The sequence below is a fragment of the Trichomycterus rosablanca genome, chromosome 9, assembly GCF_030014385.1.
Source record: "Trichomycterus rosablanca isolate fTriRos1 chromosome 9, fTriRos1.hap1, whole genome shotgun sequence".
Lineage (NCBI taxonomy): Eukaryota > Metazoa > Chordata > Actinopteri > Siluriformes > Trichomycteridae > Trichomycterus > Trichomycterus rosablanca.
In genome coordinates, this window is record NC_085996.1 from 39,408,840 (window position 1) to 39,424,662 (window position 15,823).

The 15,823-nt window shown below is 43.5% G+C and overlaps 1 protein-coding gene across 9 annotated transcripts in view; it reads right to left on the reverse strand.

Annotated features, from left to right (window-relative positions):
• The window catches only part of afdna (afadin, adherens junction formation factor a), a 130,928-nt gene that overhangs the window by 79,076 nt on the left and 36,029 nt on the right, over positions 1–15,823 (reverse strand). For 5 of the 9 annotated variants that reach the window (XM_063002415.1, XM_063002414.1, XM_063002408.1 and 2 more), the window contains exons 2-5: positions 9,233–9,428; positions 7,936–8,048; positions 5,531–5,691; positions 4,061–4,221 (exon numbers count right to left, since the gene is read on the reverse strand). In XM_063002415.1, coding sequence (XP_062858485.1) covers positions 4,061–4,221; positions 5,531–5,691; positions 7,936–8,048; positions 9,233–9,428 — 631 coding nt within the window. The remainder of the gene's footprint in view (positions 1–4,060; positions 4,222–5,530; positions 5,692–7,935; positions 8,049–9,232; positions 9,429–15,823) is intronic. The other 4 variants (XM_063002416.1, XM_063002411.1, XM_063002418.1 and 1 more) reach the window with 1 other exon arrangement.

A 15,823-nucleotide genomic window follows, 5' to 3' on the forward strand; every position in this document is an offset into this window, starting at 1 on the left:
GTGCATCAGGTACAGCAATGTTGTTGGGATTCAGAAGAATTAGCTCCGGTCTCTGACGGTAACAGGGAACATGTTCCCAAAAAAGGACAGTAAGGGTTCCTTTCGATTCATAAACAGATGAGCTACAGGCAGTAATTGTATACCCAAAAAGTTCATCTGAATGCAAGATCAGTAGCTAATAAGAATCAATAAGTGTACATATCAAATAGGTGTTCCTATTAAAGTGGTACTTGGTACTGGTGCCCTGGTCATGATGCCAGCAGGGTTCCAGTGCCACGTTAATCTCAGTGGATTTGGAAACGAGCTGCATGCAGGAAGCAGCGTGCCGCCAATCAAACTCCCATAAAGCGCAATTTGACTATTTTTGCAGCGTGCCACATTCATTACGCTCTTATAAAGCGATATATCTGAAATGCACCCTGCAATCTACGACCGGAACGTTCCGCAGCGCGATTCCTGCCACCGCTGGCACCGGGGTCTGTTTACACAACACTGCTAGGCGATCTGACCCAGCCGGACCGTTCCGATCGGTTCTGGTCAGCCCATGCTTGAAATTCCACCCTAGTTTGTGTATCAAATCTTTAATCCTATAACATAAGGGTGTACAAACGAGGCTTAATTTGTCTCGGGTTAGCCGAGGTCATGCCAGGGAAAAAGTGAAGAGCCAACAGACTCCGGTGGTTCCAAGCTGGACCTAGTAACTAGACTAGCACACTAGTAACCAGAACGTTGCCAGTTTAATCCCCAGCTCAGCCAAGTTTCCAATGCTGGACACCTGAGCAAGATCCTTAACCTACCCGAGACCCTTAACCCTAGTATTAGGTGTGACTACAAAGATCCCTAGATGGCGCAGTTTGACACCATGTTAGCTATGGCTGTTATCATGGACCAACAATGAGTAAAAGTCTTTTAACATCAAAGCAGGGGGTTGATTTACTTTCTTTACTCGCGTGTATGGTGATTTAAGTGTAGTTTGTGTTTTTTGTTCTTTCATATCTTATATGGCATTTTTAAGTGCTGGTGCTTCTAAGAATGCAAGTTTTTTGGGGGGTACTGGAGAAAAAAAACATCTAAACAAGATTATTTATTTGTTATTTATTAAAGGATGTCACATACGTTGTTGGTCTGTAAATATGACGCCTGCCTTTATCCACATTAATAATAATAATAATAATAATAATAATAATTATGCCTAGGGCTGCAACGATTAGTCGACATAATCGATAACGTCGACTATAAAAAATTTGTCGACGTGGAATTTCATTGTCGACGCGCCGTTATTATTGCGACGCACTAAAGGGACTGCAGGGGGCGCAGCATCGCTTCCATGGCACGGCGGGGAGTTTATGAAGACAGAGAGGCAAAGATAAAGAGACCGAAACTTTCTAAAGTATTTCAGGAGCATTTCAACCAAAATAACCCAAAGAAACGAGCTGAGCGCAGACGCTACAGAGCAGAGTCGTGGTTTCACACCAGCAACACGGTGAAACGCCGGCACCCTGCAGCCGTGATGACCAGCGTTATCCAGGACAGGTAAGGTTTTACACCGCTTCATTCTTTAACCAACGTACTGTAGCTAATGTTTGTTAATGCTAGAGTACCTGTCGAAAAACTTCCTAAGAGATCGCTATTTTTTAGGTTTGATAGCTAAGCTAATGCATTAAGTGCAATAGTTAATCAGTGATTTATATGAGTAACGTTATATAACTTAACATCATAGCCTAACGTTACACCCTGTCTCGTCTTCCATATTTTTTGCTCACGTTGATGAGAGCATTCATTCTAGATAATAAACCTCATCCACTTAATGCTAGCTAGTTAGCTCAGCAGATAATTCAGTTCAGATATTTAACCTGTTATGGTTTAGTTAGCATAGCCGGTACACTATCTGTAATAAACTATGATACACAGCCTTCAGTTTGTGATCATTAATACAGCTTTCTCTTTAACTCTTTCTATTAATAGCACTAAGCAATGGAGTGTGGATGAGAAGAGGTTCATGCTCCCCTCAGATGGCTGAGATCTTCACAGACAGCGTTCACATGTTTCTCAACCACATGTTATAAATGTTTTTGATTTCCAGAGTGATAACTTCTGAAACATAACAGCTTCTAATGCTGTCCAAAGCTTTCTTATTTCATTGAATTGTTTTATTGTGATAGTTTAATTAAATATACTTGAAACATTAATACACAATCAAGCTTAAGTTTCATGGGTCAGTATTTTAATTTGATATTGGAACTTAAAAAACGTAACAGAGTTTTGTTATGTTAAGGCAGAGATGAAGGGTATGACATAAATAATCGTTGACTAGTCGACTAATCGAAAAAATAATCGTCAGATTAGTCGACTACTAAAATAATCGTTAGTTGCAGCCCTACTTATGCCTAGTTCACACTACACAATTTTCTGCCCTGATTTTCGCGATTGAAACTCGACTCTCGATCGCTGTGTGTGAACTATTCAACAACTCGATCCGGAGAGATATCTAGCATGTCAGATATCTGGATCTGAGTTGCCCGACTGACAGCGAGTGCTGTGTCGAACAGCCAATGAGAACGTAAGATACGGCGTGAGGGGAAACGCAGGGGCGGAGTGTAAAAAGATGGGACAGGGGCGTAATATAGTTTATATCAGAATACATCAGCACACACACACAAGCTTTACAGTATTTCTGAACTTATCGTTCTCTACAAAACACCCACGCTGCACTGCAAACAATATTTATTAACCTCCAACTCACTACAGAACAATCCATGCTGCTCCTATTTTTCCTACTTGATTTTACACTCCACATCAGCGCACAAACTCTGATCGCTCGCTTCTTGTTGACGTGCATTTTTGGACGTGGTATCATTAAACCCCCAGAGAAGCTCGCCTGCGATTCCAGTTGGTGATAGATGGTGTAGTGTGTGACCCTCTATCACCGATCAGTCGTGTAGTGAGAACCGTACAGCGAGCTGACGGCTTGGAAAGTCGTGTAGTGTGAACTCGGTATAACTAGCCTAAGAGTTCAGACTGCTTCCGTTTCTAGATAATACACATTCCATGCTGTTTGGATTTGAAGACGGGGGAATTGAGAGAACAGTGGGGGATGATGGGATGTTTACAGAATATGAAAGTTACATTTTTTAGTACCCTAGATAACATATAGGACTAGTTAGGGGCAGAAATCCCAGGTAGAATTTCCCCAATATCATATAAAAATTAACTATGTGATTTGTAAAGATCGTTATAGTGCGCCATCTACAGGTCATTCGTGGTATTAATGAATAAAGAGCCTCAACATTTACAATTATGACTGATTCAGTTTGAGCGATCGACTGCCTTGTTTAGGGGCCCAACAGTTCCAACTAGGCGGTGGTGGTGCTTGAACCAGTAACCTTCTGATTACTACAGTCTATTACTAGTCTGAGCTATCTTTTTTTTTTTTTTTTATTATCTATTTTTTCACACTTTTTCCCCCCTAATTTTCTCCCCTAATCTAGTCATGTCCAGTTCCCCTGATTGCTCCTCTATACTGATTCGACCCTTTTTGCTGCTGACCGAGGACGCCACTCAACTGACCTGCGCCCCCTCCGGCACGCAATCGGTACAGCCTGCATTTTTCACCCGCACGAGCCGAGTTCATACACCGAGAGACACTGCGCACCCCCCCTCGATGTCATTCCTCAGCCCTGTGCAGGCGCCGTCAGTCAACCAGCAGGGGTCGCAGTCGCACCAGTTATGAGGACCTACGCTCTACCCCTAACCCTGAACAACAGCCAAACGTTGTTCATACTGCCGCCCAACCCAATCGGAAAGGCAGAGCTGAGTTTCGATACGATGCATCTAGAAACCCGACTCTGGTGCGCTAGCGTACTTTACCGCTGCGCCACCTGAGCAGCTAGTCTGAGCTGTCATGAGAAAGCCGTCTAAATTTGAGGGCGCTGACCAAAGCCGAGCTGTATTTAAAGTGGGCACAAAACCACTGGCTAAAAGTAAGACCCAACACCACCCCCCGGACTCCTAACGGACAACCGGGGTGACCGTGTGTGTGTGTGTGTGTGTGTGTGAGAACCTGAGTCAGGACGTCCATCGCCGCTGCGGAACTCCTGCATCCTCTTCTCCAGCTTCTGCTGTCGCCTCCTCTTCATCACCACCTCGGGGTTGGAGATGGTGCGGGTGAAACTGGTCTCGGGCATGTCCTTGTACACCTCGGCTGCCAGCCTGGAGTTCTCCCTGCCCACACGGAGTAAACCGATAAAACCTTTAGTGGCGACGGATACGGAAAAGCCTGGTTCATGTGGCTGAAACAAGGTTAATAATCAGGCAGAGTGTCCACATAATTTGGCCATTTAGCTTAATCGATCAGCCATAACATTAAAACCACCTCCTTGTTTCTACACTCACTGTCCATTTTATCAGCTCCACTTACCATATAGAAGCACTTTGTAGTTCTACAATTACTGACTGTAGTCCATCTGTTTCTCTACATACTTTGTTACCCCCCTTTCATGCTGTTCTTCAATGGTCAGGACCCCCACAGGACCACCACAGAGCAGGTATTATTTAGGTGGTGGATGATTCTCAGCACTGCACTGACACTGACATGGTGCTGGTGTGTTAGTGTGTGTTGTGCTGGTATGAGTGGATCAGACACAGCAGCGCTGCTGGAGTTTTTAAACACCGTGTCCACTCACTGTCCACTCTATTAAACACTCCTACCTAGTCGGTCCACCTTGTAGATGTAAAGTCAGAGACGATCGCCCATCTATTGCTGCTGTTTGAGTCGCTCATCTTCTAGACCTTCATCAGTGCTCACAGGGCGCCGCCCACGGGGCGCCGTCGGCTGGATATTTTTGGTTGGTGGACGATTCTCAGTCCAGCAGTGACAGTGAGGTGTTTAAAACTCCACTCATACCAGCACAACACACACTAACACACCACCACCATGTCAGTGTCACTGCAGTGCTGAGAATCATCCACCACCTAAATAATACCTGCTCTGTGGTGGTCCTGACCATTGAAGAACAGCATGAAAGGAGGTAACAAAGCATGTAGAGAAACAGATGGACTACAGTCAGTAATTGTAGACCTACAAAGTGCTTCTATATGGTAAGTGGAGCTGATAAATCGGTGTTAGATCGGTGGTGATCAGTGCTAAGTTATGAACGTGGAGAAGACTATGCAGAAGTAAACCTGTAGAGGGCGCTCTCCACTCAGTCTTAATGGCTGGACGACTGTGCTCAAGCTGGGGGAACTCTTGTCACTGTGCAAGTGATCCACTCAGGTAAATGAAGCAGTATGATTGGCTGAGGCCGCCCTAATATACAGATGTGCTGCAGTTTTATTTTTGGATATTGGGAGTAAAACTGACCACCCGCAGAAATCCTGCCCAGCTTGGCAATTCTAAACCGTCCCTCAGAGTGACCGATCGATCGTGCTGCGCTGTGGTTGATGGACTACACGTCCTGAGGGATTCTGATCCCGTTATTTCCCCCGAGCACCACAGACAGACGTTATCAGACAGACAGGCGTGTTCTCTCACCCGTCCTCTCGGAGGAGCGACAGGTCGTCTCCGTCAGGAATCCTGGCACCGGCCTCCTTCTCCCTCTTCTTCTCCTTCTTCTTCTCCTTCTTGGACAGCGTCCGCTTGAAGTTCTGGATGACTCCTTCTTTCTCCTTCTCCGGCCCGTTGCTCTGGGTTTTCTAGAGGACAGACAGGAAAGGTGAACTGGGATGTGCTGGTTTAAGCCTGAACCGAGCGGCACACGCTATAGATGGCTGGGATGAACGTTAGGGAGACTGGTAGCACTTATACACACAGTGGCCTGGTGCTGGTGCCAAATCCTGAACGGTTCGGTGCCTCTCCATCGCAAAATCACAGGTTCTTGATCAGAATAGAATACAACAGAATAGAATACAACAGAATAGAATACAACAGAATAGAATACAACAAAATAGAACAGTAGATCAGAATAGAACAGAACAGAATAAAATAAAATAAAACAATAGAATAGAATAGAACAGAATACAATAGAATAAACAGAACAGAATTGAGTAGAATAGAACAGAATAGAACAAAAGAGAATAGAATAGAACAGAATAAAAAAAGAATAGAATAGAACAAAATAGCATAGAAAACAACCACAAAACAGAATAGAATATAAGAGAACAGAACAGAACAGAACAACATAGAATAAAACAATAGAATGAACAGAATAAAATAGAATAAAACAGAATAGAATAAAAAAACAGAATAGAACAGTAGAATAGAACAGTAGAACAGAATAGAATAGAACAGAATAGAACAAAACAGAATAGAATAGAGTAGAACAGAACACAATAGAACAGTAGAATAGAGTAGAATAGAACAGAACAGAATAGAACAGAATAGAATAGAGTAGAATAGAGTAGAATAGTACAGAATAGAACAGAACAGTAGAATAGAATAGAGTAGAATAGAATAGAACAGAATAGACTAGAACAGTAGAACAGAATAGAACAGTAGAATAGAATAGAATAGAACAGAAGAATAGAATAGAATAGAATAGAATAGAGTAGAATAGAATAGAGTAGAATAGAACAGAATAGAATAGAATAGAACAGAACAGTAGAATAGAGTAGAATAGAATAGAGTAGAATAGAATAGAGTAGAATAGAATAGAGTAGAATAGAACAGAACAGAACAGAATAGAATAGAATAGAACAGAACAGTAGAATAGAGTAGAATAGAATAGAGTAGAATAGAATAGAATAGAGTAGAATAGAATAGAGTAGAATAGAACAGAACAGAACAGAACAGAATAGAATAGAATAGAACAGAACAGTAGAATAGAGTAGAATAGAATAGAATAGAGTAGAATAGAACAGAACAGAACAGAATAGAATAGAGTAGAACAGAATAGAGTAGAACAGAACAGATGGGTCAGGATTGTTGGCACCAGCACCAATATCATGATGGTAATGAAGCTCTCAGGTCTTCAGCACTGCAGGAGTGATGCTGTACACACTGAGGAGCAGAACTACACGCCCCAGAAGGCGTCACCGTGGAAGATGGTAATGAAACCAGATACATGAAGGCAGACGGGGGGGAACGATGAGGCCAGCAGGGGTGGCACAGCAGGGGTGGCACAGGCGGCGAGAAGAACCGCGCCAGGGGAAACGATTGGCAAACGATTAGATGGGGTGAAATACGGGTGAATCTCAGGCACACGTGTGGGTGTGGACCGTGTTAAAAGGCTTATTTTAAACTGCTCCCAGCGGATTGGAACACAGCCATGCATCGATCGCACACACACACACACACACACACACACACACACACACACACTCACACTCACACTCTCACACACACACACACACACACACACACACACACACACTCACACTCACACTCACACTCACACTCTCACACACACACACACACACACACACACACACACACACTCACACTCACACTCTCACACTCTCACACACACACACACACACACACACACACACACACACACACACACACACACACACACACGACGTCTTGTACTGATGTTCCAGAGTCGTGGAGGGTCTGGCGCATCACACACTCACATTTAGGCACAATTTAGAGCAGCCAATTCACCTTCTGCATGTATATATTAGCAAACCATAAGGGAAAACATGCCAAACTTCATGCAGCTGTGACCTGAGGAAGGTTTAAACCATCTGGACAAGCTTATAATCTCAGCTCTGCTACCGGCAGGCTGGGCGCCTATACAGACAGCGATCGGCTTGTTTGAGAATGGGAGTGCAGGTAGGGATTCCTCATAACTGCTGCAGTTACGACCCCTGCTGGCTGATCGGTGGTACTGCTAATGGAGATCAGTGCGTGATACGGGTCTCCATATGAACCCGCCTGGTGCAGGTGAAAAGAAGCGGTCAGCTACACCGGTTCCTCATACGTATTCTGCTGCTTACCTTTGGGATGATGTCGTTCTCGTTCTTCAGGACGAAGCGTCCCTCTCGGTCATCTTTGTTCCAGTTGAGCTGCACCACCAAGGGCTTCTCGTCCAGGTCCAGCTTCCGTTCTTCTACCAGAATAGACGAATCAATAATCACCTTCTACTAACTACAGCTAGTTACACTCATAACTAGTCCTTACACTAAAGATCCATGCGTTTCCAGCAGACCACAAGGTGGCGCTGTTAACCCAAGAACACAGTTCTGTGATTTGATTCCAAATAATGCTACGTTTGAACAGAGTTGTTCATGTCGAGTGATTCGTTTGAACAGTCATTCATGTCGAGAATGATTCGTTTACAGTTGTGGCCTAGTGGTTAAGGTACTGGACTAGTAATCCAAAGGTTGCTGGTTCAAGTCCCACTACCGCCAGGTTGCGATGTTGGGCCCTTGAGCAAGGCCCTTAATCCTTAATTGCTTAGACTGTATACTGTCAGTACTGAAAGTCGCTGTGGATAAAATGTAAATGTTTACACAGTCATTCATGTAAATAATGATTCGTTTAAGTCGAGTTATTTATGTTGAGAATGATTCGTTTAAACAGAGTCATTTATGGTTCGAATTATTCATTTAGCAGAGTCATTTATGGTGCAACTGATTCATTTGAACGAAGTCGTTCATGTTGAGAATTTGTTTCAACAATTACTCATGTTGAAAATGATTAGTTTGAACAGTCATTTATGTCAAGAATGATTCATTTGAACAGAGTCATTCATGTTGAGAATGATTCGTTTTAACAAAGTCTTTCAAATCGAGAATGATTTGTTTGAAGTCATTTATGTTGAGAATGATTCGTTCACACAGAATCATTTATGCTGAGAATGAGTCATTTTAACAAAGTTATTCATGTCGAGAATGATTCGTTTGAACAATCACTCATTTCAAGAATTACTCACTAGAACAATTACTTTCCAATCAAGAATGATTCGTTTGAACAGTCTTTCAAATCGAGAATGTTTTTAGTTTGAAGAGTCATTTATGTCAAAAATTATTCTTTTGAATGGAGTTATCTATACCAAGAATGATTTGTTGAGCAGCCATTCATGCCAAGAATGATTCATTTGAACAGTTTTTCACATAGAGAATGATTCTTTTAACAGTCATTAATGTTCAGAATGATTCGATTGAGCAGAGTGATTCATGTCGAGAACGAGTCGTTTGGTAGAAATGAGCGTTTAAACTCTAAATGTGAATCCAGGCCGGCACATACCAGAGCGAACGAACATTCCAGTACGTGTGTTATGGCGCTACTCACCCCCGCTGACGTGGACCTCGTACAGAGAGTACTTGGGTGACGAGAGCATCCTCATGTCGGGCCGGAACTTCTCGGCTAGCGTCTCGATGACGTCCTGTGTGGTGGCCGTGCTGGACACGCGGATGCATTTGGTGGCGAAGTTACCGGCCACTTTGTCCTGGAAGTAAAACCTCATCACGCCGTGGAACTCCAGCTCCTGAGGAGAGGAACAGGGGCGCGGGGATCAGTAAAGCTACGATAACATGCTAACCTGAACTGGGCCCTTTATTTAGGGCCGCCTGGCACCCACGACCAGCTACTGGGGCGATGACAAAGGAAGAGGAAGACGAAGAGTTCGAGGGTGATACGGGCACAATGTTGTTCTTCTATAATCTGATATCACTCACTCACTAACCACTTATCCAATCAGGGTCGTGTAGGGGTGCTGGAGCCTATACCAGCTTTTCAATGGGCGCAAGGCACACAGTAACACCCTGGACCGATCCACCTGGGTATCAAACCCAGGACCTTCTCGCTGTGAGGCGACAGTGCTACCCACCGAGCCACCGTGCCGCCCCTGATATCATTCAGCGTAACTTATATGAACAGAATGGCGATCAGAAAGAGGCGGGGCGGGTCCAGATTTAGGGTGCCAATCCGTCGCAGTGCCAATCATGATTGCGTGGCGCCTGGCTGGCCAACAGCACCCAGTGGACCTTAGCACACTAGAGGTCTTGAACCTGGAACACCAGCTAAACACGCTGGCTGTCTCCAAAGCCCTCGGAGATCTTCTGATCCCACCCAGCAAGACGAAGTGCGCCGTCCTGCATCCTCTTGGTTGGTAAGCCGGTATCTGAGGTGGGTATGAAGCTCTTGTCAGATTTAAGAGGGGCTGAGGGTAACCTGAGGGGTTCAGCTTTGATCTCTATGAAGAACAGGAACAGAGGAACCATTGTTCTACTCCAGTAGCTGAGCAGGCAGCGCTCCGTGGTTCCGTTCTGAGTGGGTTCCTGATGTTAGATATAAAAGAGACCTCAAGTGAGCTGTAACGACGCGCCAACCGCCACCCAATCAAGAGCGCAATGCTTCCCTCAAGAACCTGCCAAAAGTACGTGGACGCCCGTTATTAGTTATTCAGTCCAGTTTAGTCTTTTAAACCAATCCCAGTGCCAACAGGTGGAACAAATCAAGAACACACTATTTTTCTATCGATTAATCTATAGACTATTTTATCAATTACTCAATTAATCTAAACTAATCTCATTTAATCTTCTTTTATATGAACACTAAACTGTACGGTATAATAATCTAACCCAGAACTAAATGTAAACAGGGTTTATGTTCATATGATCACGTTCTAAAGTGCTCCATATTAAACAGAGTGCAGCTCGTGTTCATGCTGTTCCGTACACACAGCAACGTGCTTCAACTTATAGCAGAGATAAAATAGTTAGATGTAGCCACGTCTCATTAAGTCCAATGTACAGTAATGAGTCCAGATCCTAACCTCCACATTCACTCAACACTTACTGCACATTCTAAACCATGTAAACACGGTGGTGAGTGTTACGCTGTTACCGGCGCATTCACATGAGAAGCTTTTTGTGCGCGGCGGTCTAACTGAACTCGCTCAGAAATACGGTGTTACAAGATCTCCACGATTAAGAAGCGTAATGAAACAATATAGACGTGCAGCACGGCGCCGGTGCTTCTGTGGTACCATCAGAGCTTTACACAGTGAACAAACCAGCTTTTAGTTCTGTACCAGTTTCAAGTATCACCAAACTTTGGATGATTTGGGGTTTGAAAGCTCTACGATCGTCCTCTGACTGCCGCAGACGGTGTTTTTTAGGACTGACCTCAACGCCGCCAACCAGCGACCGGACCAGATACGACTGAGGTCACTCACGTACACGGCGAGTAGTGCTGAGGGAATCACATGGACGCTTATACGAATGGAGATCATTAATAAAATCTTTTAGTGTGATGTAGAACGTGGTTTTATTGCTTGGGTGGGATCTTCTCCTGCCTGCCGTTTAGGAGTACGGTCAAGGATCCATAGCGTGCGGCCACCAGAAGACCTTCCCAATCACCTCATGGAAATATTACTGACCCTGTATGGAACGTTCTGGACCAAAGACCATCCAAAGACCTCGAAGACGTTCTTCTTGAAAGGTTGAAGGGTTGAAGACTGGTCCGACCTCCCAAGTCGATCCAGACGTGGATCAGTAGGCCTTCTGGGTGGAATTCCCCCTCCAAGAACCATAAAGGTGAGTAAAACAATGGAGGTCAGGAGTCAACGGCTGCTTCCTCCCTCTAGAGGAACCTGTTTCCTGTCTGCCTGAGCTGATTACATTCTACATCCAGGGTGAGAACAAAACCCTACAACACCACACCACACTACACGGCCAAAAGTATTAGGACGGCTCTTCTAATGACTGAACATGCCGACAGAGAACAGCTTTGGGATGAACCGGAACATCGACTGATCGATCAGCACCTTTGTACTACTAATCTGGCACAAATTCCCACACTTGTAAGCCTTGTAAGAAGGTTTATATGAAAATATCGTCCGACAAGCTCATGGTCAGGCGTCCACATACTTTTGGACATACGACGTACACCACTAAGGAATGTGTGGAACGAAACTGGGCTTCATGTGTTTGCTCTTCTTTAGTCGAGAGCTTTACCTTTGACCATGACCCTCCCAGAGCGAGTCGAGCTTAGTCATCACACACACTCACACACTCACACACACACACACACTCACACACTCACACACACTCACACACAGGCCTGGCTGGGATCCTGGCTTTTGTAAATCAGTAACGGGCGTGGCACCACCCTTCAGCTCTTATCTGCACAGATTCCCACAGCTCCGGGCATGGAGGCTCGGCACAACACGAGCAGGCTCGGCTGTGGGCGGCAGGACCGGGTCCAGGTTCGAATCGAGACTGTGGGTAAAAGGAGCACGACAGGGGCCGATTCGGGGGGCATTAATAGACTCGTCCAGCAGGGGGCAGTGGCACCTCACCAGCTGTTTGATACGACCTGACCCACAGGTGATCGATCAGATCCACTATATCCCCAAAAGTATTCGCTCGTCTGCCTTCACACGCACATGAACCTGAGTGACTCCCGTTCTTAATCCACAGGGTTTAATATGATGTCGCCACCCTTCGCAGCTATAACAGCTTCAACTCCTCTGGGAAGGCTTTCCACAGGGTTCAGGAGTGTGTTTATGGGAATTTTTGACCGTTCTTCCAGAAGCGCATTTGTGAGGTCGGACACTGACGTTGGACGAGAAGGCCTGGCTCACAGTCTCCGCTCTAATTCATCCCAAAGGTGTTCTATCTATCGGTCAAGTTCTAGTCGAGTTCTTCCACACCAAACTGGCTCATCCACGTCTTTATGGAGCTTGTGCTTTGTGCACTGGTGCGCAGTCATGTTGGAACAGGAAGGGGCCATCCCCAAACTGTTCCCACAAAGTCGGGAGCATGAAATTGGCCAGAATCTCTTGGTGTGCTGGAGCATCAAGAGTTCCTTTCACTGGAACTAAGGGGCCGAGCCCAACTCCTGAAAAACACCCCCACACCATAATCCCCCCTCCACCACGCTCTACACTCGGCACGATACAGTCAGACAGGTACCGTTCTCCTGGCAACCGCCAAACCCAGACGGAGAAGCGTGATTCGTCACTCCAGAGAACACGTCTCCGCTGCTCTAGAGTCCAGTGTTGGCGTGCTTTACACCACTGCAGCCGGTGATGTTAGGCTTGGATGCAGCTGCTCGGCCATGGAAACCCGTTCCGTGAAGCTCTACACACTGTTCTTCAGCTAATCTGAAGACCACATGAAGTTTGGAGGTCTGTAGTGATTGGAACACCTGAATTCTATGATTTGGATGGGTGAGTGAATACTTTTGGCAACAGATCCAAGCGCCGAGATGTAGCCGGTTCTCGAAAACATGATACGCAACACGCACCACAAAATAAATAACTAAATAATCAAGTATGGGTTGTGCTGGGGTCTTGCTAACAAACCACCAACATTTATTTATTTCACACCAGGAAAGGTCTTAGTCATAGCCTCTTCCTCTGCTGGAGACCCCGATGGTGTACGAGGAGGGTACATTCTCCCTCCGACACGCCTGCGCTCCACCGACGCCTTCTTATTCGCCCATACTTCGATGGATCCACGAATGAGGTCGGTCTCGCGCATGGAGAGTCACGCGCTGATCTCCACGTTCCACTAACCGGGGTCCAAAGACCCCGTCCACTTTTTAGTCCGGTCTTTTCCCACCCAGCAGACTAGTGGCCGATTTTGACTTCTGCACTGCCTGCCCAGCCGACCGGCAGCCGAGCTGAGATTCAGTGCTATCGGCCTTCAGGCGTCTACACAGACACGACTGACGCTCGTCTGGCTAGGGTATCGCCTCTCCTGCTGCTGACCTCCAATCCTGACCGAGGAGAGCCTGGACTAAGACACGCCCCCTCCGACACGCGTGCCAGTTTGAAACACCGCTTCTTTTCGCCTGCACCAGGTGGGTTCATATGGAGATCCGTATCGTGCATAGAGAGTCACGCAGTATCATCGATCATCCAGCAGAGGTCGTAATTGCGCCTGGCCTGCTGGTATCAGAGCTGAGATTCGAACTCACAAGCTTGAGATGGTGTGCTAGCAAGTTCTAATAGCTAATTAATAAGCTCGTCCGTCACCGCGAAGCCAACAAAGCCCGAACCGTAGCAACAGGCTAATCTGCTCCGCGCAGATGCAGGTGCCTGATAACACACACCAGTATAGAACAAAAAGCAGCGACCGGTCAGTGTCACAGGGTCAGCGAGTGTGTGTGTGTGTGTGTGTGTGTGTGTGTGTGTGTGTGTGTGTGTGTGACAAAGGAAACGGACAGAACGTCCCAAAATGAGAAAGAACAACAATCCAGAGGGTCACGCCCGTCCCCGAACACCATCAGCATGCTAACAAGGGCTAGGTGAGTGATGTCCATGGTGGATTCGTTTTTAATGACATGTACGATGGGTTGAAGCTACAACCCAGATCACTTGGACAGGGCAGTGTGAGCTTAATGGTTTGCATACTGGGCCAGTATTTGGAAGATCGCTGGTTCTAATCCCAGTACAGCTGTTAGACTACAGGAGGACACTGTTGGACTCCTGAGCACGGCCTTCTGAATAAAAAAAGAGATCTGTAGGTTCGTCTTTTATCAAACAGCCAAAAATAATTAATGGACATTTTAATTAATATGATTCACTCACACATTTCCATCTTATACCACTCTGCTTTATCCTGGTCAGGGTCGCTGTGGGAATCACCGGCCACTGGCCGTGGTGACACACCCCGAACAGGACGCCAGTCAATTGTGGGGCCTCATATAAATAAAAAAATTAACTGATTTAATGCACCAGTTAGAAGTGGGTGTGACAAACAGGTATTTGTTGGATCATACTGGTACTGAGGGACGATTAAATAAATAAATATTTAAATCTGGGGTTAAAAAACATCACTAAATAGCAATACACATCATTATTATTATTATTATTATTATTATTTATTCATAATTTATTATTCTGTTAAATACTATTACTGTTAATTTTATTATTACTTTTATTATTATTATTATTATTTTTATTATTACTTTTATTATTAATTAATTAATATTACTATTAATTATTAATTAATTTATCATACATTATTAATGTTACTATTATCATTATTAATAATGTTACTATTATTATTATTATTATTATTATTACTACTACTATTAATGATATTATTATTTGATTATTATTATTAATGTATAATTTTATTATTATTATTATTATTGTTACTATTATTATTATTATTATTAATGTATTATTATTATTATTGTTATTATTATTACTATTATTATTATTATTATTATTATTAATTTTATATTATTATTATTATTATAATGTTACTATTATTATTATTAATTTATTATTATTATTATTATTATTATAAGTATCATTATTATTATTATTAATTATTATTATAATTATTATAAATATTATTATTAATAATTTAATATTAATATTATTATTGATAATAATAATTTATTATTGTTATTATTATAATAAGTATCATTATTAATATTATTATTAATTATTATTATTATTATTATAATAAATATTATTATTAATAATTTAATATTATTAATATTAATATAAGTAATTTATTGTTACTATTATTATTATTAATATTATAAATACTATTATTATTATTATTAATTAAATATTATTATTATTATTTTATTAACATACATTATTATTATTAGTATTATTTTATTAACATACATTATTATTATAATTACTATTTTATTATCAGTTTTCAGGCTTCTTAACAGTTTGTTCATTATTCCTCAAACTGAATTCATCTATCTTGCTGCTTGCCGTCCTCTTCCTCTTTTACCCTCAACTCTTAACAGCAGAACTGCACATTACAGTGAATATTTTTAGCCAGAACACCAGCGTGTTAGTGTAATTATTTGGATTGGAGTGAGAGGAGGATTATCGGGGTGAGAGGAGGATCGCTGCTGAATTCCCCGGCCGTCTCTCGAACACGCTCAGCCTCCCAT